Source organism: Mustela lutreola, chromosome 1 (genome assembly GCF_030435805.1).
Source record: "Mustela lutreola isolate mMusLut2 chromosome 1, mMusLut2.pri, whole genome shotgun sequence".
NCBI lineage: Eukaryota > Metazoa > Chordata > Mammalia > Carnivora > Mustelidae > Mustela > Mustela lutreola.
Window position 1 is genome coordinate 175,954,966 of NC_081290.1, and position 27,878 is coordinate 175,982,843.

General features: G+C 46.9%; 1 protein-coding gene across 1 annotated transcript; it reads left to right on the forward strand.

Moving 5' to 3' along the window:
* The first annotated feature begins 3,138 nt into the window (after positions 1 to 3,138).
* On the forward strand, positions 3,139 to 27,077 carry BIRC2 (baculoviral IAP repeat containing 2). The gene is made up of 9 exons (XM_059179269.1): positions 3,139 to 3,480; positions 4,184 to 6,290; positions 6,383 to 6,482; positions 10,519 to 10,597; positions 11,408 to 11,456; positions 25,033 to 25,275; positions 25,749 to 26,003; positions 26,266 to 26,307; positions 26,415 to 27,077. The coding sequence occupies exons 2-9, from the start codon at positions 5,393 to 5,395 to the stop codon at positions 26,606 to 26,608; spliced, it is 1,860 nt and encodes a 619-aa protein (XP_059035252.1). The 5' UTR covers positions 3,139 to 3,480; positions 4,184 to 5,392; the 3' UTR covers positions 26,609 to 27,077.
* The last annotated feature ends 801 nt before the right edge of the window (positions 27,078 to 27,878 follow it).

Sequence of the window (27,878 nt, forward strand, 5' to 3'; positions counted from 1 at the left end):
GGTTTGAGAAAAAGGGAGAGTGCAAACACCCAAGTATGGGAAAGGGGGAGAGAGAGAGAGAGAATGTCCAAGCTGACTCCGTGCTGAGCACAGAGCTGGATGCGGGACTGGATCTCCCCACCCCGAGATCAGGACCTGAGCTGAATCCAAGAGTCTGTCACTCAGCCAAGACTGAGCCCCCGTAAGGATTCCACTGCTCTTGTTTCATAAAGACACAGAGACTGAGCTTAAGAGAGTCTAAGTGTGTCTCCTGAGGTCTCCCAGCTGGTGAATGAGAGGCAGGAGAAGACCTGGGCGACTTTGGGACCCTTTAGTGGTCATTCTGCGGGCAGGATATCAGAGTCCCTTCTGCAAGGAGCCCTCAGAAAGGGCTTAGGTCATGCCTGAACTTAGGTTCATGAACTTAGGTCATGCCTGAAAAGAGTGATCAGTGTAGCTCGCTGGGTCCAAGTCCAATCCACAGTAGCTTGAGCAAATAGCATGATAGCATGTTGTTTGTAACGTAATATGGTGGCAAGTACCACCATGCCCTGTCGCACCGTTCTCCAGATAGAGTGTTAGGGAGGAAACCACACCAGGGTGTAATATCTAATGAAACCACACTTTCAGCCCCCCAGGAGCTAGTCTTTACTGGCTAATCAGGAACACTGAGTCAGCATCGTGGGTCCTCTTTATCCCCTCCCCCACAGGAAGATGAGGTCGTCTTCATACACCCCCAGCTTTCCCCACCTGAACAATCCTTTTCTCTTGCCAATAACTTTCTTCCCCATCCTCCTTCCTATAAAACCTTCTGTTTTGTATAGCTCCTCAGAGCTCCCCTCCATGTGCTAAAAGGGATGCTGCCCATTTCACAAACCCTTTAATGAAGCCAGTTACATCTTGATTTACTTGGTGAATTTTGTTGAACAGTTGACACCCATGTGCAAAAGAAACATACATGGAAAAGCACTGTTAAATGTATTTGTAAGAACTTTTTCAGTGATGTATCAGTCAGTGGATATTAAAAGTGCCTAAATATAGGAGCACTCAGTTAAGCAACTGACTCTTGATTTCGGCTCAGTTCTGGATCTCAGCGACCCGGGATGGAACCCCAGGTCGGGCTCTGCACTCAGTGTGGAGTCTGCTGGACATTCTCTCTCTCTCTCTCCTCCCTCTGTCCCCTCCTCCCATGCTCTTTCTCTGAAATAAATAAATCTTTAAAAAGTGTCCAACTATACAGTGGTTATCATTACATTTTGAGAGGTCTTCATACTTGAAAATATTGGGAATTCTGGTGAAAAGTAGATTTGTGTGGTCTGAAAAGGTAGTCCCTAGCCAAGCTACAGAGCACTTAAAATGTCCCCTCCTTTGAATTGAGATGTATGCTAACTCTGATATATGTCAAAGACCTAGTACAGAAGAATGTCAAACATCTCAATAATTTATATTGATGGCATGTTGAAGTAATATTTCAGATATGTTGGCTTGTATCAATACTAAAAATAATTTCACTTGTTTCTTTTTACCCGATATGGTTACTAGAAATTTTTAAATTACTTAGGTAGAGGACATTAAACTTCTGTTGGATAGCCCTGGTCTAGATAAATATGGAGACCAGGGTATTGTCAAACTAAGGATAAACTCTGAAAACGGAGTAGGTTTTTTCTCCCCCTAAGAGAGGTTTCTCTATATAAGGGAAATCCCCATTTGTGAGGGGTCTTCCTGGCCGTACCGGGAAGAGGGGGATGACCAGGTCTCCAGAAGGTCTTACAGCGGAGCAGGCAAGGACTTAGATCAGTGTAGCCGTGTTACCCTCGTGTACTGCGCTTTTCTGGTAACTTCCCATAGCCCAGTCCCCACCCCGACATCTGTTGTCTTTAGCCTAAGGTGGAGTTCAAGGTGAGGGCTTGGGCCGTCGCGGAGCCTCGGTGCCCAGCCTCTCCCCCGGCGCGCACACGGGGCGCACTGCCCGGTGACCGTGTGTTTCTGCGGAGGCCGCTCTGGGCCGGGAGCCTAGCGGGGCAGAGCATCGCTCCTCCCGCAGCCGCGGTGAGGGCGAGGACGGCCGGGGCTCGCAGGTCAAGAAGCAGGTTTCGCCCCCGATTCCTAACAGCAGCTGCTTTCATCCACACGATTTCCTCACGTTTTCACAGGTCACCGTATGAGGTCACCTTCCTTCGCAGCGGCTAGTTTGGCCACTTCCTGGCCTCCAACATTTTCTCGCAGACGTGACCCCCACGTCCCACCGACCTCATTCACACACTGTGCGGGTCCGTCGGTCCGTCTTCGGGCTCCCCGGGACCCATCCCGCCGCCGCGGCTGCATCACGGAAGGTGGGCCCGGAGGACGAGTCCCTTCCAGCCGGCCCGTCTCCCTCTGCTCGGCCGGGACCCCGCGCTCCCCAGGACCGCGGCAAGGGCCGCAACGCGACCTCCGCCGCCGCGCACCCTGCCGGGGCCGGGGCTGCGGACGCGGCCGAGCGCAGCGAGCGGACCCGGATCCGCGCGGCCGCGCGACTGAAGGCCGCGGGACGAACTCGGGCCGCCGCCTGGCTCCGTGGCGGTGTTCACGGCTCGGCGCCCCGAAGCGCGGGGTGTGCGCGGCAGGAGCGTCTTCGTCCTCGGGGCCGCCTGGTCCCGGCCAGAGCGGAGCGCGCCGGCCGCCCGACTCACAGCGAACTGCCTTCTCCGTGTACCCCTCCCGCCAAGGAAGGTTCTGGAACTTCCCGAGCAGCGGCGCCGAGCGCCCGGCGGCCTCCCGGTCGAGCCCCGGAGCCGCGCCCCGCGCAGCAGCGACCGCCGCGGGCCCTCGGGCTCGGCCGGCAGGGCCGGAAGCCGGCACGGGGTTCCCCGGCCGCCCCGCCTAGCGCCCGGCGCTCTGGAAACTTCTGAGGCGTTGGCCCCGGACTTCCCCCGCCCCGAGGACGGCGCTCGGCGCTGCCGCTCCCCGCGGGGCCGCCGCCCCCGTCCCCGCCGCCGGACGGACTCCGACCGAGCGACGGCAGAGCGCGCACGACTCTCCAGACGCGACACGGGCCAGGCTGTAACCCACTTTGATCAGCGCCGCCAGTCGGCCGCGGCCCTCCCCGCGCGCTGGCGCCCAGGGCGCAGGCGCAGACGCCGGCACCGCCCCGGAGGGAGTCCGCGAGGCGGGGCGGAGGGCGGCTCACCCGCCGGCTTCCCGACGGTTCGACCCCGCGGCCCGGGACGTGTGGCAACGGAGAGGCGCCGAGGCAGAAAGACAGCTGCGGCGCCGGCAACCGGACGGCCCCGCCCACCGAGGAAGGCTCGTCCGCTCGCTCTGTGACGCAGAATCTCGGCGCCCTGGCGCGGCGTTGACGTCTGCGTGCGCCCGTGCGCGTCAGCGCGTGCCCCGCCTGGGCGAGGGCTCGGGACGCCGGAGCCGCGCCGGCCGGCCGCATCTCCGGGGGGCGACGCGGTTCGCACTCGGGGAGGCCGCCGGCTGTCGCGCTGTGTCCGCGTGTGCTGCACCGGCCCCGCGGTGAGTGTGGGCCCTTTGCGGGCGCGGGTCAGCGGCGCCGGCGGGCGGGGTGGGACGGGCGGAGGCCGCGGCCCTTCGGCCGGACGCGGGGGCAGGGGCGCGGCGGGCTGCGGGCTCCCCCGGTCGCGGACGCTTCTCGTCGGGGCTTCAGGGCCGAGCTGTGCGGGGGCCGGCCCGGCGCGCGCACCGGACCCCGCTCTCGCCGCGTCCCCGCAGGGCGTGCAGCCGGTTCCCGGGCGCGGGTGGGGTCGGGGGATCCCTGCGCCGCCGGCCGGCGGGCCGACCCCGGGGCCCACCGCCCGGGCCTCACTGCCCGGGGCCCGTGGCCGAGGCGGGCTTGCGCGCTGGGACTTCGCGGCGCCCGGGACTTCGCGTTGGTGAGCGGCTGACGCCTGTCGCTCCTGGTCACCTGCGGCGCGCACGCGGCGCTCCTGCCCGCTGACCGCCGGGCCGAGTCGCCAGGGGAGGGGGCGGGAGCGAGGGTGCTGCCGGGGAGGACGTGTCGGCCGCCCGCGGAGGTGGACGGCTTTAAAACGTGCGGTGACTGCCGCCGGGGCTGCGGTGCATCGGCCTGTCGAAGGTCGCGCAGACCCGTCTCTGGACGTAAGTCGCGCGGTGCACGGCACTGGGTACGCCGGGGTTCGTTCTCGGTGCCAGGAAAGCGCGGCTTTCTGAAGCGGCCTTCTTCTTTTTTTTTTTTCAGATTCACAGCCTGGAAGAGCCCGTCTTTGCCCTCATTTCTTTCCCCGGCAGTGATCAACCCCATTATGGAGACGCAGGAACTTTATAAAGGGAAATAGCGGGAATGCTGCGGAGTGTAGCTTTGTGTGTGAAGTGTAGTCTGAAAGGGGCAGGTGTCTGAAGACGGGAGGCCAGTGGGGTTAGCTGTTGGCTTAGTGTGCGCAGACGATTCTGTTCGTCAGAGTTCCTCCTGTGTGATGACACTAGGAAGGATGCGCTGTGTCCGGTTAAGCTGATTTCTCTTTACAAAATGAATGACTTAGGTACATGATGTTTAAAGACAGGCTATTTAATCTTTAAAGGCAGTGTTAAAGTTCCTGTTGTGAAAAGTTTATGGTTAAATGGTTTATTAAGAGCGTACCTTCAGTCGAGCCCGTCTAACCGGTGTGCAGAGCGAGGAGGGCAGGCAGACCATGATGCTGCCGGGAGTGGGAACAGATACGGTATTGAACAAAGGTGGAAGAGTTAGCACTTAGCTTCAAGTGGAATCTGTTTGACATATACACTAAAACAGGTGTAGGTTCAGCAAAGCTTGTGGGTGTTGATGTCCCCAGAAGCTGCCTTTGTAGCTAGTACAACCCGCTTAAGTAAATACCGTGGCGATAACCTGTGTGAAACTGGCCTTCAGATAGATAATCTGACCCTAAGAAGACTTTAATTCTTGTTTGCTAGAGTAAAACAAGATTTTAAAAAAAAAAAAAACATATTAAAGGTCTTCAAAGAAACCTGTATATAGTTTTTCCCACTTGTAGCATAATCAGTAATTGGCTTGATGAATAGGCCTTGTAGCTTGTAACTAAAAGCATAGTGAAAGCATAATTTAAGTACCCTATAATTTTTTAGGATTTTGGGAATATCGGCCTCAAAACATCAAGAAGTTTTAGCATATTTCCGTAAATGTGCCAGTTTCTTTCAGGCCTTATATTAGTATTACACCAAGTAATGAGCCGTTAGCCGTTGAGTTACTAAGAGTTAATCTGAAACAGAACAAGATGTTATCCTGGTAATTTAGGATAGATCTTCATCCCGCCTGAGTTTAAGAAGGTGTAGTGAATTTTACTAAGTAGGAGCCTTTTGTTTGATTCTTCTGTGTGGTAAAGGAGCTAATTTCATGTGAAGAGAAGAGAAATTTCATGTGAAGGTTTTTGGCCATTAAAAAGTAAAATCGCTCATGCACAAAACTACTTGCCAAAGACTTCTCCTAGGTTCTTCATGTCAGAGAATTAAGAGTACCATGGAAGATAGCACGATCTTACAAAATCAGACAGTTGGCAACAAACAGAAAATAAAATACGACTTTTCATGTGAACTCTATAGAATGTCTACATACTCAACATTCCCCAGCGGCGTTCCCGTCTCAGAGAGGAGTCTGGCCCGGGCTGGTTTTTACTACACCGGTGTGAATGACAAGGTCAAATGCTTCTGTTGTGGCCTGATGCTGGACAACTGGAAACCTGGAGACAATCCTGTTGAAAAGCACAAACAGCTCTATCCTAGCTGCAGTTTTATTCACAGTCTGGTCACTCTTACTAGCCGGGATTCCACCTTTAAGACAACTTCTCCAATGAGAAACAGTTCTCCACATTCATTATGTCCCACTTCGGAACATGGGGGCTCCTTCAGCGGTTCTCATGCTGACCTTGCACCGAGCCCTGCTAATCCTAGAGCAGTGGAAGACTTCTCCCCATTGAGGACTAACCCCTACAGTTATGCAATGAGTACCGAAGAGGCCAGATTTCTTACTTACCATATGTGGCCATTAACCTTCCTGTCACCATCAGACCTGGCAAGAGCTGGTTTTTACTATATAGGACCTGGAGACAAAGTCGCCTGCTTTGCCTGTGGTGGGACGCTGAGTAACTGGGAACCAAAGGATGATGCGATGTCTGAACACCGCAGACATTTCCCCAACTGCCCGTTTTTGGAAAACTCTCTGGAGACGCTGCGGTTTAGCATTTCAAATCTGAGCATGCAGACACACGCGGCTCGACTGAGAACGTTCATGTACTGGCCGCCCAGCGTACCGGTTCGGCCCGAGCAGCTGGCAAGTGCTGGTTTCTATTACGTGGGTAAGAAACTCTCCTGTGGTTGTATGTTTTATCAGGTTCACTTTGTTTTACGTATTAGGATGTGTGTGTAAGTTCAGTCTTGTTTTCTTTAGGTCGCAATGATGATGTCAAATGCTTTTGTTGTGATGGTGGCTTACGGTGTTGGGAGTCTGGAGATGACCCATGGGTGGAGCACGCCAAGTGGTTTCCAAGGTAACTGTTTTGAAAGATATTACTGCCCCAGACTGTGCTTACAAGAGGCAGGTGTGCTTGCAGAATTTAGGTTACATTTCAGTGTAACAAAGCTGCTTTTATGCTGTTGGGAAATTGGCCTTAGAAAGCAAGCACTAAATCTAAGGCCTCTGGCTCAGCGGGGGAGCATGTGACTCTCGGTCTGGGGACCGTTGAACTGCACGTTGGCTGTAGAGGTTACTTAATAACTTAAAATACACCCGAATTTTCACATTCATTGTTTTGATAAAAATGTTTTAGAATGTTCTCTTTCCTTTTGTAAGCCATGTATCAGGATATAATATAACTTGCTGTGATTTTTTAAAAAAAGATTTGCTTATTTGAGAGAGGGAGAGAATGCTAACAGTGGGGTGGGCAGGGAGGGGAGAAGACTAGCAGACTGGGTGCTGGGCTTGATCTTGGGCTGGATCCCAGGACCCTGAGACCATGACCTGATCACGAGTCAGATGCCCAATCACCTGAGGCACCCAGGTGCCCCTAATTTTAGTTTATTCTTGAGGATTCATTTATAATTATGGCCATATGTTTTATCTGTAGCGTTCCCAGTTTTGCTTTAAAGAAATCTTAAGGGGGGGCGCCTGGGTGGCTCAGTGGGTTAAGCCTCTGCCTTCGGCTCAGGTCATGGTCTCGGGGTCCTGGGATCGAGTCCCACATCGGGCTCTCTGCTTAGCAGGGAGCCTGCTTCTCTCTCTCTCTCTCTCTGCCAGCCTCTCTACCTACCTGTGATCTCTTTCTGTCAAATAAATAAATAAAAAATCTTAAAAAAAAAAGAAATCTTAAGGATTACAAAGATGTATAAAATTGCACAAAAGAAAATAGTTGGAAAGAGAAAAGGAGAATAAGAAGAGACATAAAATGATCTAGAAAAAGGCAAATATAAAAATGCATATAACGAAAGCTGATTAAATCTGATTATAATTGTAAGTTATTTTTTCTGTACAGTTTATCTTGTGATAAGATCTTGTGATATCTTAGTCACTGTGTTTCTAGCAGTATGTCCTGTTTTCTTTTGTAGCCTACAAAGAATTGAGAGGCAGTATTGTTCGTGGAAAAAGAATTAGAAATGCTTCATTTTTGAGGAGCTGTGTGAACTTGGACTAGTCTTGTGACCTATTTGAAACTGTGCTTATCTGTATAGTGGGGGCATTGGACTAGATAGTTTTTTTTTAAATTGTGAAAAAAAAATAACAAAATTTACCATTTTAACCGTTTCTAAGCTTATTGTTCTGTGGCATTGAGTATGTTCACATTGTTCTTCTGTCTTTACTAGCAGACTTTCTCATCTTCCCAAGCTTATTATACTCATCACAGGAACTCCCCATACCTACCTCCCACCCCAGCCGCCACGGTTCTTTCTGTCTGTCTGAGTCTGACTAGGTATCTCCCATCGGTGGGATCATACAGGGCAGTGTTTTGACCTGTGAGCACCTTTCATAATGACGAGGAATCTCTTGAACCCCTTCAGGAAATTAAAACATATTTTTGTCGTTTTTTTTTTTTTTTACATAAACTTGAAGTATTATGGATCAATACATTGTTAAAAGTTGTGTTTTAAAATTTTATCTTTTTTTTTTTTTTAAAGATTTTATTTATTTATTTGACAGAGAGAGTGCACAAGTAGGCAGAGAGAGAGGAGGAAGCAGGCTCCCCGCTGAGCAGAGAGCCCAATGCGGGGCTCCATCCCAGGACCCTGAGATCATGGCCTGAGCCAAAGGCAGAGACTTCAACCCACTGAGCCACCCAGGCGCCCCTAAAATTTTATCTTTTTTCTTTTTTTTTAAAGATTTTATTTATTTGACAGAGATCGCAAGTAGGCAGAGAGGCAGGCAGAGAGAGAGAGAGGAGGAAGCAGGCTCCCAGCTGAGCAGAGAGCCTGATGCGGGGCTCGATCCCATGACCCTGGGATCATGACCTGAGCCGAAGGCAGAGGCTTCAACCCACTGAGCCACCTAGGCGCCCGTAAAATTTTATCTTTAATATTCATAATATAACAAGGTAAAATTTGACCTTCTAATTCTTAAAAGTGACATACTGTTTAGATTACTTAGGAAAATGTATTTTGTCAGAATTTTAAATGACTTGATTATGCTTGGCTCTATGGGATTGGGTGCATAAAATTTGAAATTTAATAACAGTATTAGAAAGACAAAAACAGATTTTCAGCTCCGGGGTTGGAATTACTGCATTTTGTCCTTTATAAAACAAAAGAAAACAAAGTCTTGGTTTATTTCCATCATTTGTGTTTTGTTGAAATGGTTAAATAAGGGAAAAAGGCTTAGGGTGCTTTGTGTGAACACTTTGGAAAGCAGCAAATGTCAATTGTGGATAATCTTTAATCTCAGTAAATGGAAAACCAGAATGGATAATTGTTATCAGTGTATTTACTTGTCCTGTGTTTGAGGGCCGACTGGAGGATGTTTCAGATGCTGGAGATGTAACAGTGATGAAGACAATGATCTCTGTCCTTACTGAACTTCTTAGAGGAGGGGCGATATATGAGCCAGGGCTCATTGTACTTGCTTTAATCATAATGAATGTAAATTAACCGGTCCTAGAGCAAAAATAATTAAAAACCGTATGACGACTGAGAACATCGTGAGAATGAGCTGTTTTATCTCCATGACAGACTGAAGTCACGCACATGCTTCCGTGGTCCCTGCTGATTCTAGCCAGTCAGTGGTTGAAGCGCATTTGGATTGTTTCCAGCTTGGAGCAATAAGCATAGAGCCACTGTAAACATCGATAAACAGTTGTGACAGATGTTTTCATTTGGCTTGGAAGACCAGCTAGGCGTGGGATAGATGGGTTGTGTGGCAAGTTTTCACTTCCTACGAAGTGCTGTGTTGTTTTCTTAAGCGGCTGTGCTGTTGTAGGTTTCTGCCGGTAGCCCGTGAGCTCTCCCAGTGTCCCACATCCTTAACTGTAACTGGATCATCATTTTAGTGTGGCCATCCCAGAAGGTGTGCCCTAACATCTCTCTGCGCTTTTATGTAGCATTTCCTTAATGAGTAATGACGGTGAGCGGCTTATTTGCCTTCTACATATCTTCTTTGGTAAAGTCTCCAAATCTTCTGCCCATTTTAAAGTATTTTTAATTACTAAGTTTTGAGAGTTCTTAGAACATTCTGGGTACACGTTCTTTAACAGGTGTGTTTTGCTACCTTTGAGTTTGTGGCTTGTCTTTTCATTGTTGTAACAGTGGCTGTTGAGGATGTCATTGTATCAGTTTTATTTTGTGTGGATTATGCTTCTGGTCTCTAGCTGAGGAATCTAAGGAAGAAAAGATTTTTCTGCTGTCTTCTAGAAGTTGCACTGTGTGATGTTGAACATCAGCTCTGATTCATTCTTAGTTTCTGCACACAGCTGGGCATGGGTGGAGGCTTGTTTTTGCGGGTTGGTGCTGAGCTGTGGTTAGCAATTTAATGAGCTACCGAAGGGATAAAATGGAAGTCGCCATTCAGTGAGCTTCTTGGAAGGCTTTCAAGCAGCTCTGGGAGTTGGTGAACAAGTGTTTGGGAAACACCGTCATTATGCATAGAGATAATATTTCTCTATGTTTTGGAAGAAGGGTTTGTGCTTCATTGGTAATGGAAGAGGGATCCCTGAGAAAGATAAGCAGTTATGTTGTGAAAGATCCCATGTTAGGAATACTAATTACAGCTTTTGAAACTATGTGAAGCCCCAAAAGTAAACTGTCCGAACAGCATTTTTCAAGTTTTAGCTTGTGCTCCTTTGAGGTCTAAACCCTTTTCTTGATACTTGTTAATGTGATTAAGTAGAAGATGGCAGAATGCATCAATACGTAGTAAGAGTTAGTGTTTTATGAAGATTTTTAAGGATTTTTTTCCTGCTCAATACATATGTGTAGTAGGTTGTGATGTAAAATGTTAATACTGTGGGGCACAGAGTTTGAAACCCACTTTTCTAGAAAATCAGGTGTTTTTTTTTTTTTTTAGGTATAAAACACTTCACAAGTAATTTTCATCTTCTGTTATAGGTGTGAGTTCTTGATACGCATGAAAGGGCAGGACTTTGTTGATGAGATTCAAGCTCGATACCCTCACCTTCTTGAGCAGGTGAGTAAGTTCTTATACTTGTCAACGCTGAATTCTAAATGAAAATGACAAAGAATATTAAGAGTAATGTTCACATGTGTATTTTCTTAACATTGTGTTTTCTTATTAAGTATAGTTAATTGCTTTATATCCAATTAATGAGACCTTTAATTTTTACTTTTGTAACTACCTTGCTTATTCAGGGCTTTTTAAAAAAATTTTTAGGGGGCGCTGGGTGGCTTATTGAGCATCCAGTTTTGGTTTCGGCTCAAGTCATGATCTCAGGGTTCTGGGATTAAGCCCCGTGCTGGGCTCCCTGCTCACGGGAAGCGTATTTGAGATTCTCTCTCCCCCCTACTCCCCCTGCTCACTTGCTCTCTCTAAATGAATAAACTAAAAAAAAAAAAAAAAAGATTTCTTGCTTTCAGGGTTCCGAAAAATCAGTTTCCCAGTGTGCAAATTTGTGGTGGGATTGGAGGAGGATTGGTAGTGTCTCCTCCATCTTTTCTAGAAAAATAAACAAACAAAAACAACTTGTTAGGACTTTGGAGCCTCTGGGAGTGATCCAGCTGAAATATCTTTTAAATGGAATGAGGAACCATTAATTCTTCCCCCTTCCCTGAAATTAGAGAAGTACTTGAACTCTGTTTGGAAGTAGGTAAAGTTTAAGGGGATTTTTTTGATGATGAAGGTAAAACAGAGCAAAGTAAGTAAATAAATTGCCTAGTTTTCAGAAGAGTATATGTGTTACTGGAGGTAAACTTATCCTATTGCTCTATTTAAGGTTGAGATTTTTAAATTTTACCTATTAATTTTTCTCGTGTTTCATAGCTTTTGTCAACATCAGATACTCCTGGAGATGAAAATCCTGATCCACCAAGTACGTATGAAAGTATTCCAGATGTAGAATGGGAATTTTTATAAGAATGTTAAGCATAAAAGTATATAAACAGAGGGTTTGATTTCTGAGGACATAGGAAAAAGTGCTGGGAAGTTAACTAATATTATGTATCTCTGAAGACTCAGGACGCTTATACAGCGTTTTAGCAAGTCTGCTAAACTTTGTTCTTCAATGCTGACCTTCCAACTGGGGAACCGGCCATATGCAGAAGAGAAGTGACCATCACAGATAGCTTAGGGAATACCAGATGAGAAGTATGAACATCCGCCGTCCAAAGAGGACAAGTTTTCTATAAGCTAGTATGTTTGGAAAGGGCTAGTTGATGGATGATTTAAGAATTGGGCTAGGGGACGCCTGGGTGGCTCAGTTGGTTAAGCAGCTGCCTTCGGCTCAGGTCATGATCCCGGCGTCCTGGGATCGAGTCCCACATCGGGCTCCTTGCTCCATGGGGAGCCTGCTTCTCCCTCTGACTCTGCCTGCCACTCTGTCTGCCTGTGCTCGCTCTCGCTCTCTCTCTCTGACTAAAAAAAAAAAAAAAAAAAAAAAAATCTTAAAAAATAAAAAAAGAATTGGGCTAGATGTTAGCTGTTCATTAGGTGTGTACTATTTTAGGCAAGGATAGGAAACAGAACTGGTTAGAACTTAGTTCTGGCCACATCTGGCATATAGTTAGTGTATGTAATTGACGTGTGTTGGGTGTCCAAAGTGAGATGGCCGTGCACCATTTCTTGGCATACACCATGCTCAGATGACTCCGAGTGGTGTTGGGATTTGGAATTGGTTTTAACTCGGTAACTACCTCCCGTGTGCCGGAACTGGAAAAGGCAGCAGGGCTCACCGCTCTTGATCTACGTGTATGACCAGGTTTTCCGTGGGCCACCCTGTGCAGCTCCCTAGTACAGGGACTGTCACATTTTTTTCTCTTTGAAAGTTTCTATGCTCTCTTCCGTAACTCACAACTCATGATCTTGCATCGCTGAGGAAATAGACACACTCAAGAGAGAGCTGCTCCCATTCCCTCCCAGCAGTGCCACCAGTCTGAGATGTGTCCATACCACTCACCTTTCTGTTTGTTTCATGAAGGATCTAAGGCCAGCTTTTCTCCTTGTCCTTTGTCCTCTGAATCTCAAGCCTCCTGCCAGCATCAGAATATTGCTTTGGCAGTGCTCAGCCCCTTCTGTTTCCATAGCATCAGGTTTTCAGTCTCCAGAATATTTATTTCAGTGTATGAACCTGATGCACTGTAGCCAGTCCCCAGAAGACCCTTCCTTGAGTCCATGTCATCTGCTAGCTGTTGTCACACTTGTTTGCTTCCCTTTACAATAAAATGTGTAGAAAGATTTATCTGTGCTTACTTTCTTATTTCTTTTCTATTCTTTCTTGAACTTACTCTACTAAAAAGTGCTCCTGTCAGGGTCACCAAGAACCCACCACCTTCGTAAAGCCACTGCTTGACCTGGTACCCACAGACAGTTGAGTCTTTATCTCGTCCTCCCCGAGCTTTATTGGGATAGAATTCCCGTATGATGCTATATAACTTTAAGAAGTGACGTGATTGATATACATATATTGCTAAATGATTATCATGTTAAGATTAACACATCATTCGCCTCACATAATTTTACTTTTTCTATGTAGTAAGAATATTTAAGATTTACTCTTTGTAACTTCCAGGTATGTGATCCAATACTGTAATCTGTGCCCAGCACACTGGATATTAGATTCTCAGAACTTACTTCTCTGATGAAGTCTGTCCATGTTATTGCAAGTGGCAGGGTTTCCTTCTTTTTTATGGGTAAATAATATTCCGCACATATTACCACGTTTTCTTTTTTCAGGTCTGCTGATGAGCACTAGGGGTTGTTCTCATGGTTGCTGTGGCGAATCATGCTGCAGGGAACATGGGAACGCAGAAAAGCTTCCAGAAAGTGGTTTTGTTTCCTTCTGATAAATACACAGAAGTGAGATTGCTGGATCATAGGGAAGTTTGTTTTTCCTTTAAACAAATTTTTAGATTGATTTTAGCATGCGTTTGCAAGCAAGAGGAGGGGGTACAGAGGAAGAGGGAGAGGCGGAGACTCTCAAGCAGACTCCTGCCCAGTGCAGAGCCGGACCCTGGGCTTGATCTCGTGACCCTGAGATTATGACCCAAGGTGAAACCAAGAATCAGATGCTGAACTGACTGAGCAACCCAGGTGCCCTGGGAAGTTCTAGTGTCAATGTTTTGAGGAACCTCCATACTATTTTCCACAGTGGCTGAATTACTTTACATGTCTCCCAGTGGTGGAAGAGGCGTCCCCTTTTCCTGCTTTGTCAGCACTTTTTTCTTGGGCTGTTGGTTGTAGCCGTTCTGACAGGTGTCATGTATAGTTTCTCATTGTGGTTTTGGTTTGTGTTTTTTTGATGATGAGTGACATGATGTTGAACATCTTTTCATGTGTTTTGGCCATTTGTATGTCTTCTTTGGGAAAATGTTGCTCATGTTTTCTCTCCGTTGTTTAGTTGGGTTATTGGTTTTTTGGAGAGTTGAGTTTTAGAAGTTTTTTGTATATTTTTATACAAATGTATATTAGTATAAATGTATATTAGTATATATTTCTACTAACCATTTATCAGGTAAGTCATTTGCAGATATCTTCTCTCATTGTGAAGGTTGCCTTTTAGTTTTTGTAGATTGGTTCCTTTGCTGTGCAGAAGTTTTATATCTTGCTGAAGTCCCATTAGTTCATTTTTGCTTTTGTCACTGGAAGCAAGGGTGCTTTCAGTGACATTTCTAGTAGGAAGTTGCTGTGGCTGATGTCAGAGAGGTTGCTGCCTGTGTTCTCCTCTAGTACCTTGATGGATTCCTGTCTCACATTGAGGCCTTTCATCCATTTTGAGTCTATTTTCATGTGTGGTGTCAGAGAATGGTCCATTTTCATTCTTCTGCATGTGGCTATCAGTGTTCCCAGCACCATTTATTGAAGAGTCTTTTTTCCATTGGACATTCTTTCCTGGTTTGTTGAAGGTTAGCTGACCATAGAGTTGAGGGTCCATTTCCAGGCTCTCTCTTCTGTTCCATTGATCTGTGTGTCTATTTTTGTGCCTGTACCATACTGTCTTGATGATTGTGATACAGCTTGAAGTCCAGAATTGGGATGCCACCAGATTTGGTTTTCTTTTTCAACATTCCTTTGGCTATTTGGGGTCTTTTCTGGTTCTTCTTCTTTTTTTGTTTTTAAGATTTTATTTATTTGACAGAGAGAGAGCACAAGTAGGCAGAGAGAGGGGGAATCAGACTCCCGTCAAGCAGAGAACCCAATGTGAGGCTTGATCCCAGGACCCCAAGATCATGACCTGAGCCAAAGGCAGAGGCTTAACCCACTGAGGCACCCAGGCGCCCCTCTTTTCTGGTTCTATACAAATTTTAGGGTTGGTTGGTCTAGCTCTGTAAAAAAATGCTGGTGGTATTTTGATAGGGCCGGCATTGAAAGTGTAGATTGCTTTGGGTAGCATAGACATTTTCACAATATTTGTTTTTCCAGTCCCTGAGAATAGAATGTCTTTTCATCTCTTTGTGTCTTTCTCAGTGTCGTTCATGAGTGTTTTGTAGTTTCTAGAGTACAGATCCTTTACCTCTTTGGTTAGGTTAATTCCTCAATATCTTATGGTTTTTGTTGCAATTATAGATGGGATCAGCTCCTTGATTTCTCTTTCTGCTCCATTATTGGTGTATGAAAATGTAACAGATTTCTTTATGTTGATTTTTTTTTTTTAACATCGGTTCTATCAGGTTTTTGGTGGAGTCTTTCAGGTTTTCTATATAGAGTATCATGTCATCTGCAAATAGTGAAAGTTTGACTTTTTTAATGCTGATTTGGATGCCCTTTATTTCCTTTTGTTGTCCGACTGCTGAGGCTAAGATTTCCAGTTCTGTGTTAAATAGTAACGGTGAGAGTAGACACCCCTGTCTTGTTCCTGACCTTAGAGGAAAAAGCTCTGAGGGTACTAGCTGTGGGTTTTTCATACGGGGCCTTTATGATGTTTGAAGTATGTTCCCGCTAAACCTTTGCTGAGGGTTTTTATCACGAGTGATGCGCTTTGTCACATGCTTTTTCTGCATCTGTTAGGGTGACACAGGTCTTACTCTCCGTCTTCAGGATCTCGCTGATTAACTTGCGAATGTTGAACCACTCTTGCAGCCCAGGCGTGAGTGCTACTTGATTGTGATGAGTGAGTCGTTGAATGTCCCGTTGGATTGCTTGCTAGTATTCTGTTGAGGATTTCTACATCCATGTTCATCGGGGCTCTTGACCTGTAGTTTTCATTTCTGGTGGGGTCTTTGTCTGTTTTTGCTATCAGGGTTATGCTGGCCTCATCGAATGAATTTGAAAGTTTTCCTTCCTTCCTTTTTTCTTTTTTTGGACTGGTTGAGAAGAATAGGTATTAACTCTTCAAATGTTTGGGAGAATTCCCCTGGGAAGCCATCCAACCCTGGACTTGTGTGTGTTGAGGGGATTTTTGATTGCTGATTCAATTTCTTTGCTGTTATAGGTCTGGTCAAGTTTCCTATTCTTCCTGTTTTAGTTTTGGTAATTTATGTGTTTCTAGGAGTTTATCCATTTCTTCTAGGCTGTCCAGTGTGGTGGCGTGTAGTTTTTCATAATACTCTCTTATGCCTGCATTTTTGTGGCGGTGTGATTTCTCTCATCATGATTTATTTGGGTCTTTTCTCTTTTTTGGTAAGTGTGGCTAGGGGTTTACCAAATTCTGCTCTCAGTTTCATTGATCTGTTCTAGGTGTTGTTTTTTGTTTTTTGTTTTTGTTTTTACTTTTTCTATCATTTATTTCTGCTCTAATCTTAATATTTTCCTCCTTTTGGCTTTAGACTTCCTTTTTTCTCTCCAGCTCCTTTAGGTGTAAGATTAGGTTTTGTATCTGAGACTTTTCTTGTTTCATGACGTAGGCCTGTATTGCTGCATACGTCCCTCTTAGGACCACCTTTGCTTCATCCCAAAGGCTCTGGACCATTGTGTTCATTTTCATGTGTCCATGGAGTTTTTTATTTCTTTGATTTCCCAGTTGACCCATTCATTCCTTAGCCGCATGTTGTTTAATCTCCATGTATTTGTGGTTTTTCAAAATTTTTTCTTGTGGTTGACTTCAAGTTTCATAGTCTTGTGGTCTGATAATATGCAGGTATGATCTTGGTCTTTCTGTACTTGTTGAGGCGGGATTGGTGACCCAAGATGTGATCTGTTCTGGAGAATGTCCCGTGTGCACTCGAGAAGAATGTATATTCCGTGGTTTTAGGATGGAACGTTCTGAATATGTTTGTGATGTCCACCTGGTCCAGTGTGTCATTCGAAGCCATTGTTTCCTTATTCTCTGCTTTGATGATCTGCCCCTCGATGTGAGTGGGGTGTTAAAGCTCCTACTCTCACTGTGTCATTATTATTGAGTTTCTTTGTTAGTTCTGAATTGTTTTATGTATTTGGCTGCTCCCAAATTGGGGGCATAGATATTTACAATTGTTAGATCTCGGTGGACAGATGCACGGATGAAGATATAGTGACCTTCTTTGTTTCTTGTTACAGTCTTTGGTTTACAGCCTAGTTTGTCTTATGAGTCTGGCTACTCTGGCTCTCTTTTGACATCTGCCAGCATAATAAATGGTTTTCTATCCTCTTGACTTTCAATCTGCAGGTGTTTTTAGGTCTAAAATGTGTCTTTTGTAGGCAGCATATCAATGGGTCTTGGTTCTTTTTTTTTTAACCCATCCAGACACCATACGTCTTTGATTGGAGCATTTAGTCTATTTATATTCAGAGTAATTATTTATAGATTTGAATGTAGTGCTTTTTATTATTTGGTTTTTATTTGTTTCTGGAGATTTTCTCTGTTCCTTTCTTGTATATCATTTTGATCTGTTCCACTCACAGAGGCACTTTCAGTCGTACTTTTTGCAGGACTGACTTAATGACCATGACCTCCTTCGGTTTTGTCTGGGAAATGCTTCATCTCTCCTTCCATTCTGAAAGACGGCCTTGCTGGGTAGAGTATTGGCTGCAGATTTTTCCTGTTCAGCACAATGAATACATCATGCCATTCTCTTCTGGCCTGCCAGGTGTCTGTGGGGAATCTCAGCTGGCCTTTTGGGTCTTCCCTTGTAAATTAAGGGCTGCTTTTGTCCTGTTGCTTTTAAGACTTTCACACTATGGTTTGCAAATTTTCCTACAGTGTATCTTGGTATTGGCCGGCTTTTACTGATTTCAAGGGAAATTCTCTGTACCTCCTGGATCTGGACGTCCCTTTGATTCCCCAGATTAGGGAAGTATTCTCCTGGTATTTCCTCACATAAACCTTCTGCCCTCATTTCTCTTCTTCTGGAACTCCTGTCATACCAGTGTTAGGGTGTTTGATGGAGTCACTGAGTTCTCCAAGTGTATTCTTGTGTTCCTTTAAATTTTCTTTATCTGTTTGAGAGAGACAGTGTGAGCCAGTGGCAGGGGCAGAGGGAGAGGGAGAAGCAGACCCCTCACTGAGCTGGGAGCCTGATGCGGGACTTGATCCCACGACCATGGGATTATGACCCAAGCTAAAGGCAGACGCTTAACGGTCTGAACCACCAGGTGTCCCACCATAATTCTTTCTCTTTTGTTCAGCTTCATTATCTTCCATTACGTTGTCTTCTGGATCAGATTCATTCTTCTCTTGCTTCTGCCTTGCATCAGGCTTGTTTCATGATCAGTTACTGCATTCTTCATCTCTCACTGATTCTGTTTTATTCTCTTATCTCTGTAGTGAGGGCTTCCCTGAAGTCTTCCGTTCATTTCTCAAGCCCAGTGAGTGTGCTTTTGATTGTTGCTTTAAATTTCCCATCAGATGTTACTTACATCTGTTTTGCTTAGATCTCTGGCTGTGGCCTTACCTTGTTCTCTGATTTGGGATAAATTCCTCCATCTTGGTATTTTGTCCAAGTCTCTTCCTCCTTCTCTGTGTTAGAAAAGCCTGTTACGTCTCTGCTCCTGAAAACAACAACCTTCTGAGGAAGAGGCCCTGCAGTGCCCAGGGCCTGGCGCTTCAGGGAGTGTCTCGGGTGTGCGCTGCACACGCTCTGCTGCTGTGGTTTGGCTGCTCTGTCCTTCGGGCCAGCGGTCTGCCATGGGCTCTCCTTGCCCGCTGTGGCAGCATTTGGTCCCTGGCCCGAATGTGGTGAGCTTTAATGAGGTGCGCTTGGGTCTGTTTGTGAAGTGAGACCTGTCAGCTCCTCCAGCAGAACTGCGGCCTTGCAGAACTCCCTGGTTGGGAGACGCAGTGTGGGCAGGGGTTTCTGTTTGTCTTCTGGCGCTCTGCGACTGAGGCAAGCTTGACCGGGAAGGGCTTTCCCGGCAGTGTGTGGGGTGGGACGTGAGCCCCGGTATAAGCGGGGTACGCAGCCAGTGTGGGCGCTGTGCTGTTCACTGCAGGTGGGTCTGTGTTTATGCTGAGGGGTGGGGAGGGAAGTGGGGCCAGCGGTGCCTTTGTACCCAGAGAGGCGTCTCTGTAATGCTGCCTCTCCAAGAAGTGTTCCATTGTTTTTGTTTTGTTTTTGTTTTTTGGGGTTTTTTTGCTTTTGTTTTTACAGTTTCTGTGGCACTTATGTCTGTTTTAATCTTTAATATTTTCTTGCTTCTGCTCACCAGAGGCTTAGTTTGTTTGTATTTTTCATTTTTAATGTTTAAACTAGTAAGTTTTCTTAAAATTCTAGGGTAGTTAATATGCCGTGTTACGTTAATTTCAGCTGTATGATATGATGATTCCGTATGTTACTCAGTTCTCATCAAGATGGGTGCATTTTAATCCCCTTCACCTATTTACTCCATCTCTCCTCACCTTACTTTTCTGCTTTCTGGACATACAAAGTTAAGCTTTTTTTTTTTTTTTTTTTTTTTTTTTTTAAGATTGGCTTGTTTTCATGCATGTGAGAGCTCATGTGGGAGGACGGGGCAGAGAGAATCTGAAGCATTCTCCCCACTGCACAGGGAGGCTGATTGGGGCTCGATCCCACGACCCTGAGACCATGACCTGAGCCAAATCCGAGTGTTGGATGCTTATCCAGCTGCCGCTCAGGCATCCCAGAGAGCTTTCATTGTGCCTAATTTCGGTATTTCTTGCTAAAAACTTCCATCTCAGAACTGCTTTTGCTGCATCTGCTCAGTTTGGGCCTGTCGTGTTTTTGTCCGTCTCAAGTACTTGATGGCTTGTTGATACCCTGTCTGGTCCATTGGTGGCCCAGGAGTGTGTTTAATCTCCTGTATTTGTGACTTCGTTAGTTCGTGAGTTTCCTTTCTGTTACTGATTTTTAGTTTTATGCCATTGTTGTAGGTGGAAAAGATACTTGATGTGATTTCCATATTTTCAGGTTGTTAAAGCCAGCTTTGAGGACAGGCTGAGATCTGTCCTGAGAGGACTGTTGGGCGAGAGCTTGAGAAGTGTGTGTGGTGCTGCCGGGTGAGGTCCACTCGGCAGAGTGTTTTGCAGGTCTGTGGTTTCCTTATGAACACTGCGGCTGGGTGTTTTGGTGGACGCTGAAAGTGGGCTCTGGAAGCCTCCTGTTTGTAGGTATTAGTCTTTTCTTCACTGTAGTTTTGTGAATATTTGCTTTAAACATTTTTTTTTAAGATCTTACTTATTTGTGTGTGTGAGAGAGGGCCAATCTCAAGCAGACGGCCCCCTGAGCACAGAGCCTGATGCGGGGCTCTATCTCACAACCCTGAGATCGTGACGGAAGCTGAAATCAAGAGTCGGCTTAACCGACGGATCCGCCGGCTGCCCTTGGTTTGAATGCTAAGGCGCTCCGGTGGTGCATGCCCACGCACCTGTGCATCTGTGGCGTCCTCTTGGCGAGCTAACCCCTTCGGCAGCCGCCGCCGTCTGCTCCCACCAATTTTGACCACAAAAGTCTAACTTGTTAGGCAGCCACTCTTCATCTCGGGGTTGCCCTTTGCATGGAATTTTCATCCCTTTTACTTTCATCCTACCGGATGGAGTCTCCTTTGGTGGCTTATTGTTGGGTCTCGTTTCTTTAAATGGATTTAGCCATTCTGTGTCTTTTGATTAGAGAATGTAGTCCATTTGTGTTTTAAAGTAATTACTGGTCCTCTGGAGGCTTAATACGATTTTTTCCCCTAGTTCTTTGTTCCTTTCTTCCCCTCACGCTGTAATCCTTGACTGTCTGCTGTAGTAGTGTGCTTTAGTTCCTTTGCTTTACATCTTATGTGTCTACTCTAGGTTTTGTGTTTGTGTTCACCTGGATGTTCATGTAAAGCGTCTTAAGAGGGCTGGTAACAGCTCACTTCTCTTCACCGCGCAGTTTGCCCTGTTGATGTCCAGCTTCTGATATGGGTCCGTCTAACAAGTTATTTCAGTTGTAGTTACTGAAGTTATTGTTTCACTTCCATGCTAGAGGTATGGTAACAGGAGAGGATATTCTGAATTGACTCCGTATTTACCTTTACCAAGAAGCTGTGCACACTGGCGCGTGTTTCCATGTTGCTGTGTAGTGTCCGTTTCAGCGTGCAGAGAACCTGCTGGCATTGGTTTTAGGGCAGGTTTAATGTTGAATAACATCTTCAACTTTGGTTTTCTGGGAAGTCTGGTTTTTTTGTTTTGTTTTGTTTTTTGTTTTTTTCATTTCTGAAGGATGGTTTTGTTGTTGTTCTTGGTGTGGTTTTGTTTTCCGAGTCTGTCTCAGCTGGGCTGTACCGTCTCTGCAGACCAGGGTGTGGAGAGGTTGAGGGTGTCCCTTGTATGTGAGCAGATGTTTTTTTCTTGCTGTTTTCAAAGTTCTCTCTTCAGCTCTGTCTTTTCATATTCACTGTTACACATTTGAGAATAATGTTTGGGTTGATCATGCTTGTGGTTCTTTGCTTTTACTGTTGCTGGAGAATACAATAACAGAACTGGAAAATCTCTCCCATGATTTGGGAAGTTTTCACCTGTTTCGTCTTTAAATAAACTTCTGCATTTTTCTTCTTTGGGACTTCTGCGACGTAGATGCTCATTTGTTTGCTGGTGTCTTGTAACTTCCACAGACTTTTCACTCTTTTATTCTTTTTCCTTTTTTGTTCCTATAACTGCGTGATTTCAAATAATGTCCCTTTAGGTTCTCTGATTTGTTTCTTCGGTGTGGTCAAGTCACTTGTTGAAGCTCCTGACTCAGTTTTCTAGTTCTGCTCCAGGATTTCTCTTTGGTTCTGTTTTGTGGTTTCTGTGTATTAAACTTTTGAAATGTAGTTCATTTTTTTTTTTTAGTTGCCTACTTTTGTTTCCTTGAATTGCATTGAGTATAAGATGATAATATTTAGTTTGTTAGGCAGATCGTAGGTCTCCGTTTCTTGGTTTCCTTTGGTGTTGTCCTGTGGCCTGTTTTGCATGATTTGAGGAGCCTTTCATTGGTGTCTGAGCACTGGAGGAAAGAAGCATCTCTTCTAGTCCGTAAAGGACTGGTTTTGGCAGATCAGAGACCTTTTCCTGTCCGTTCCCTTGGCGGGTACCTGCTTGGGACCAGTTGTGAGGCTGTTGCTTTGTCTGTGGTGGGATTTCCGGTTGGTGGGCTTATTGCCAGTGGCGCAGGCTGGCGTGGGTTCTGTCTGGTCCCCTGATGGAGGACAGTACACTGTTCTGCAGGATGTGGGATATGGGTCCACAGTTGGGTCCTCAGGTGGCAGGGCTATTACCAGATATGCAGACGGGTGTGGCCCCCTCTAGGTCTGTGGAAGGGCTCCTGTCTGGAGCAGAACGCGGGGCCCTGGACCCTGGCTGAGAGGGGCTGAAATGGAGCCCAGGGCTGTTTCTGGTTCTACTGCCAAGATTGAGGTCTGCAGACCTGGCTTTGGAGGCACAGGTGGGCATGTCTCTGGCCATGTCTCTTGGTGGGGAGGAGTGCTTCCTGATGATGTTCGGAGAAGCTGGAGCTTTGCAGGATCTCTAGAGGTGCAGACAAGGGTGTCCCTCCCTGGGTCCCAGCGCTGGTTGTGCTGCTGTGGACTGAGGCTGAGGCCTTTCAGGCGCTGCAGGTGTGCACTGGGCAGTGTCTCCTGCTGCATCCCTTGTGCTAGCCGGACTGCGCGCAGATTGACGCTGGGATTGGCTGGTCAGATTCTGCATTCTGACTGAATTTAGTGGGTTTACCTCCAGTGGCTCCCGGACCATGGTGGGATGCAGTTCTCAGGCAGTTTCAGCGTCGAGAGCTAGAACTGGGTTCTGTATGTCTGTATGCCAAAGCACGGGTAGGCCTGGGTCTTCCTCATTCTTTTGTGTAGGGTGCTGGCGACAGGATCAAGTCTTACGGGCCTGTAGCCAAATCCTGAGGGGGTGGAGCTATTCACGGGTCTGTAGCCAGGCCCAGTGTTGGCGAGCCAGCCGTCTGGGTGCAGGCCTGACTTGTTACAACAGTTCTCCTTGGCATCGGGCTCCGCTGGGGTTTCACAGTCTTCTGCCTGGATCTCAAAGCTTTCACAGAGGTGCAGTTGCTCACTGGTGCATTCCAGATTGCTGTCGAGTCGCAGTACACGTGGGGGACGTCTCACTTGGTCGCAGTACACGTGGGGGACGTCTCACTTGGTCGCAGTACACGTGGGGGACGTCACGTGGGGGACGTCTCACTTGGTCGCAGTACACGTGGGGGACGTCTCACTTGGTCGCAGTACACGGGGGCGTCTTACTTGGTCTCAGTACACGGGGGCGTCTTACTTGGTTGTCTCGCTGACGTGAGTCTCCTGCGTCATCTTTCAGACCCCTCCTTCGCCTGGCTTCCTGGACACCACCTTCGTGGTTTTCCTCCCGTTTCTCTGGTTGGTCACGAACAGTCTCCTTCGGTGGCTCCTTTTTTGAACCACAAATGATGGAGAACTTCTCAACACTTGGCCCAGATTTACTTCTTCATTTCCTGAGCTCTAGGCTGGCATGTCCAGCTACATGTTTAAACCTCTACTTGATTATAGTGGGTGTTCCCGAGTTCATGTGATCAGAGTAGACCTTCTCTCTCGTCTTTGATCGCTCCGACTTGTTCTTGTCTGGTCGTCCCCATCTCAGTTAATGGTAGCCGCCTGCTGAGGTCAGGAAGGTGACTCAAGCCAGGCAGCCTCCCTGCTCCTCTCTTTACTTGGTGTGTTTCATCCTTCGGATGTCTTCTCATCCCTGCCTTCCTGACAGCCCCGAATCTTCGTGCGTCTCCCCCGTCCACAGGGCACTGTGAGCCCAGTCCACGCTGCCATCCATCTTCCTGATGACCTGGCTGGTCCCCTCATTGAATCTCATGAACGTTTATTACAAAGCTGCCAGAAGCATTTTCTGAAAACACAGATCGGGTTTTACCGTTCTTTACTTCAAATGCCTGCCGAACATTCTAGCACACCTAGAGTGCAAGGTACACTGGCAAGGCTGTACACGGTCTGGGGATTGCCCTCCTCACTGCTACTCACACTGTCTTGTTCTTTTTAATTTTCTTTTTAAGATTAAAAAAAAAAATTTGACAGAGGGAGCACGAGCAGGGGGAGCAGCAGGCAGAGAGAGGGAGAAGCAGGCTCTCCACTAAGTGGGGAGCCTGACGAGGGGCTCATTCCCAGGACCCCAGGATCATGACTTGAGCCGAATGCAGACACTGAATGACTGAGCCACCCGGCGCCCCTCTTCCTAGTTTTTGAACATCAGGAACTTGTCTCAGGGCTCTTATGCCTGGGGCTGTCTTGCCCAGAAGATTTCTTTCAGAAGTTCCCCTGACCCTTAGCATTATTCACACGCTGGTCCTTGTGGTCGTGGTGCAGCCTCTGGCAGGCTGCTGCGGGTGCGCTGTGCGGGTGTGTACTAGAACACTCTTCCAGCAGGGGGCAGTCTAGTGTCGTGAAGGATCACATCTCTCGTGATGTCCACCCAAGTGCCCTGTGGGTCAGCAGCACTGCTGCCAGAAGGTACTTCCCTGATCGCCGTGTCCGCGGTCCTCATCCCTGCAGTTCGCTGTAACCGCCGACACAGCTTTCTGTCCCTCAGAGTGTCGGATGTCTGCTGTGAGCACAGTCCCGTCTTGTTACTGTGGTGTTGGGTGTATTTTGCGCGAACTCTCCTCCACTTCGCTCTCCTTCCCATCTGGGTTACTCTGGATCGTCCGTCCGCCTCTCTGGATCCCGTTTCCCTCCAAGTCCAAACTGCTGCCGGCCTAGCGAAGTCTTTGCTGGGGTCTCCTGCTTTCCGGGGGCAGACCCCCCGTCCTGCAGCATATTCGTTCCCCAGAAGAATTGTTTTGGGAATTGAAAAAGACACGGGTTCCTACGCCCTGTCCTTAGAGAGTCTCTCACGAAGTGGGTTCCAAGATGTCGTGTCGGAGGTGATCTTTAAGACAGGATATCCCCTGTGCCACTCTCATGGATGCTCTCGTGTTCACACCTGTGTTGGAATTCCAGGTAATTGGTGCATAAAGCTCGTGGGCCTTACCAGGACATGAGCACACGAGAGTAAAGACTGTGCCATCGTCATGATTTTTCTGTGTATTTTCACATTTGTGGAATTTAGCATTGGTACATGTCTTTTCAAATAGTTGTCCATTTTGGAGCTGGAGAAAGTTGTTCAGAAGACGCGGTCATGATGAACACGCCCGTGGTGGCGGCCGCCTTGGAGATGGGCTTCGGCAGGAGCCTGGTGAGGCAGACGGTGCAGAGGAAGATCCTGAGCACCGGGGAGAATTACAGGACCGTGAACGAGCTTGTGGTAGCGCTGCTTAATGCGGAAGATGAGTCCCGAGAAGAAGAGAAGGACCAGCAAACTGAAGAAATGGCGTCAGGTACTTGGGAATGTTAGTTGTCCGCCCTGTTCTGTGAGGCTCAGAGGACTGGCTTTGTTTAACTGACAGATCGTGGGTGTCAAATAAGGGAGTTTGACGGAAGTGCTTGTAGAACTGACGTGAGGGGATGCAAGTGGAAGTCCGTGTCATTCGTTCCGTGGGTCGGGAGGTACAGGGATTGTGAGTGTTAGTGTCCTTTACAGTTCTGCTTTCTGGGGAACAGCAGGGTTTGAGGACTTTTAGAAATGACATGTGTTACATGTACTGTATGATATGCCTTAGCTAAATCTTCCAGAAGTTTCCTGAACGATAGGCATAAGATTAAGTGTGAACCAGTGATTCTATGCTGCTTTTTCAAGCTCCTCTCTAATGCCTAAATTGTTTGTAGACTTGGTTGTTAGTGACTATGTGTGTATAGTTGGAGCCCTTTAAAATCTAATGGATTTATTTTCTTTTTCCTTTTTTAAATGAAGATGATTTGTCATTAATTCGGAGGAATAGAATGGCTCTCTTTCAACAGTTGACTTGTGTGCTTCCTATCCTGGATAATCTTTTAAAGGCCAATATAATTAATAAACAGGAACATGATATCATTAAACAAAAAACACAGATACCTTTGCAAGCAAGAGAACTGATTGATACCATTTTAGTTAAAGGAAATGCTGCGGCCAACATCTTCAAAAGTTGCTTAAAAGAAATCGACTCCACATTATACAAGAACTTATTTGGTGAGTTTTTGGTAATATTATTTCAGAAATCTGTGGGATTATGTTTGTGTTTCTGTTTGACAAACAAGGTAAATCGAATTAGCCGACTCTAGTGTGTACGTTTAACTAGTTCTAGAACAGGGGCGTGCTCTCCTTGCCCGAGCAGTGTCACTGGGGGATTCGTGGTCTGTAGCTGGCCTCCGTGGTGTCCAGGAGATGAGGAGTGGGGGGCGCACTCTGGTCTTTGGGGGAATAATGCCTTTTGGTGTGTTTCTTTCCTCAGTGGACAAGAACATGAAGTATATTCCAACAGAAGACGTTTCAGGTAAAACAAAATGAAGACTTAAGACCAAAAGGAAATATTACTCCTTTTTTTTTTTTTTGGGAGGTGAAGTAGAAACCCGGTGTGACGGAGTGTGCTGTTCCTGCTAGGTCTGTCGCTGGAGGAGCAGCTGCGGCGGCTGCAGGAGGAGAGGACGTGCAAAGTGTGCATGGACAAGGAGGTGTCCATCGTGTTCATCCCCTGCGGCCACCTAGTCGTGTGCCAGGAGTGCGCCCCGTCTCTGAGAAAGTGCCCCATCTGCAGGGGCATAATTAAGGGCACTGTGCGTACCTTCCTCTCGTAGGAGTCTTCAGGAGATGGCCGAGCACTGGGAGCCGTCTGAGGTGGAGAGGAATTACTGGTTCTTAGATTAGGACGTTTGTGCTGGGTTCTGCTTCACTGCTAGTGCTTGCTCCAGAGGTTAATGTCCTAAGTTCCGTTTAATCTCCATTTAGATGAGGGGGTTTGCGTGTGACGGGCTGTGTTAATGTGCGTGTGCGCGCAGGGAGAGGTTATGGGGGACCTTGGTGCCCTGAGGTGACACGTGACAAGGGCGTGTTGGGTGTTCTTTCTGGAACCTCTGAGTGCGACCCGAGAGCGTGCTGTTGACAGGAACCGGACAGGGGAGTGCTGGGGTTCACCACAGTTACTGCGCCAAATTCTTTTTGGTGTTTTTCCACTTGTGTTTTAAAATAAGGACTTTTTTCTTACTGGTAAATAAGCTTTTCCCATTGGTGAGAAACCTGGTAATAAAATTCTTTAAGAAAACTGCATCATCATTTTCCTCCTTAGAATGTATTTTTTTCTCCTGACTTAGAAAGTGTTTTTTTCCATGCCTTAATAGGGTTATCAGGGTTAAATGAGTTACTGTACAGTAATCTGTCCCTTTGTAAGCACACAGATATTAGCTGTTAAAAGTGGAATTCATTAAATTACTAAGAAGTGTTCTTAGGAGCGCCTAGGGGCTCAGTCGGTGAAGCATCTGCCTTTGGCTCAGGTCATGATCTTGGGGTTCTGGGGCCAAGCCCCACATCAGGCTTCCTGTTCAGTGGGGAGCCGGCTTCTCCCTCTCCCTTTGACCCTTCCCTCATTCTCTTGCTCTCTCTCAAGTAAATAAAATCTTTAAAAAAGTGTTCTTAAATAATGTGATTTTTGAAATTCTTTTAGGAGGACGGTATCTGTCTAGTTGGTTTCTGTATTATAACTAAAGTCCACGTTAAAAATGAAGTAAAATGAGGCCAATCTGCACTGGGATTAGAAAGCAGTCGTGTGCCGGCTTTGTCTGTTGCATAGATGTTGGGGGGAAGGGGACGACACAGGCAGGGGCCTTGTCTCCTCCTTGGGCCCAGGCATCCCCGCGCTTTCCCAGACCGGGTCTGCGGCGGACCGCTGAGGCCCGGGAAAGGAGCAGACCATGAACATGCCATGTGTCCTCCGGTCCTGTAGCTCCTCTAGGTGCCTTCCGCACAGGCGTCCCTGGGGGGAGGGGAAGTCTCCCCACCCTTGAGGCTCTAGCGTCTCCACGACCTCGTGCTGGTGAGAGGCTTCTCTCCTCTCTAGCGAAGGAATTTAAA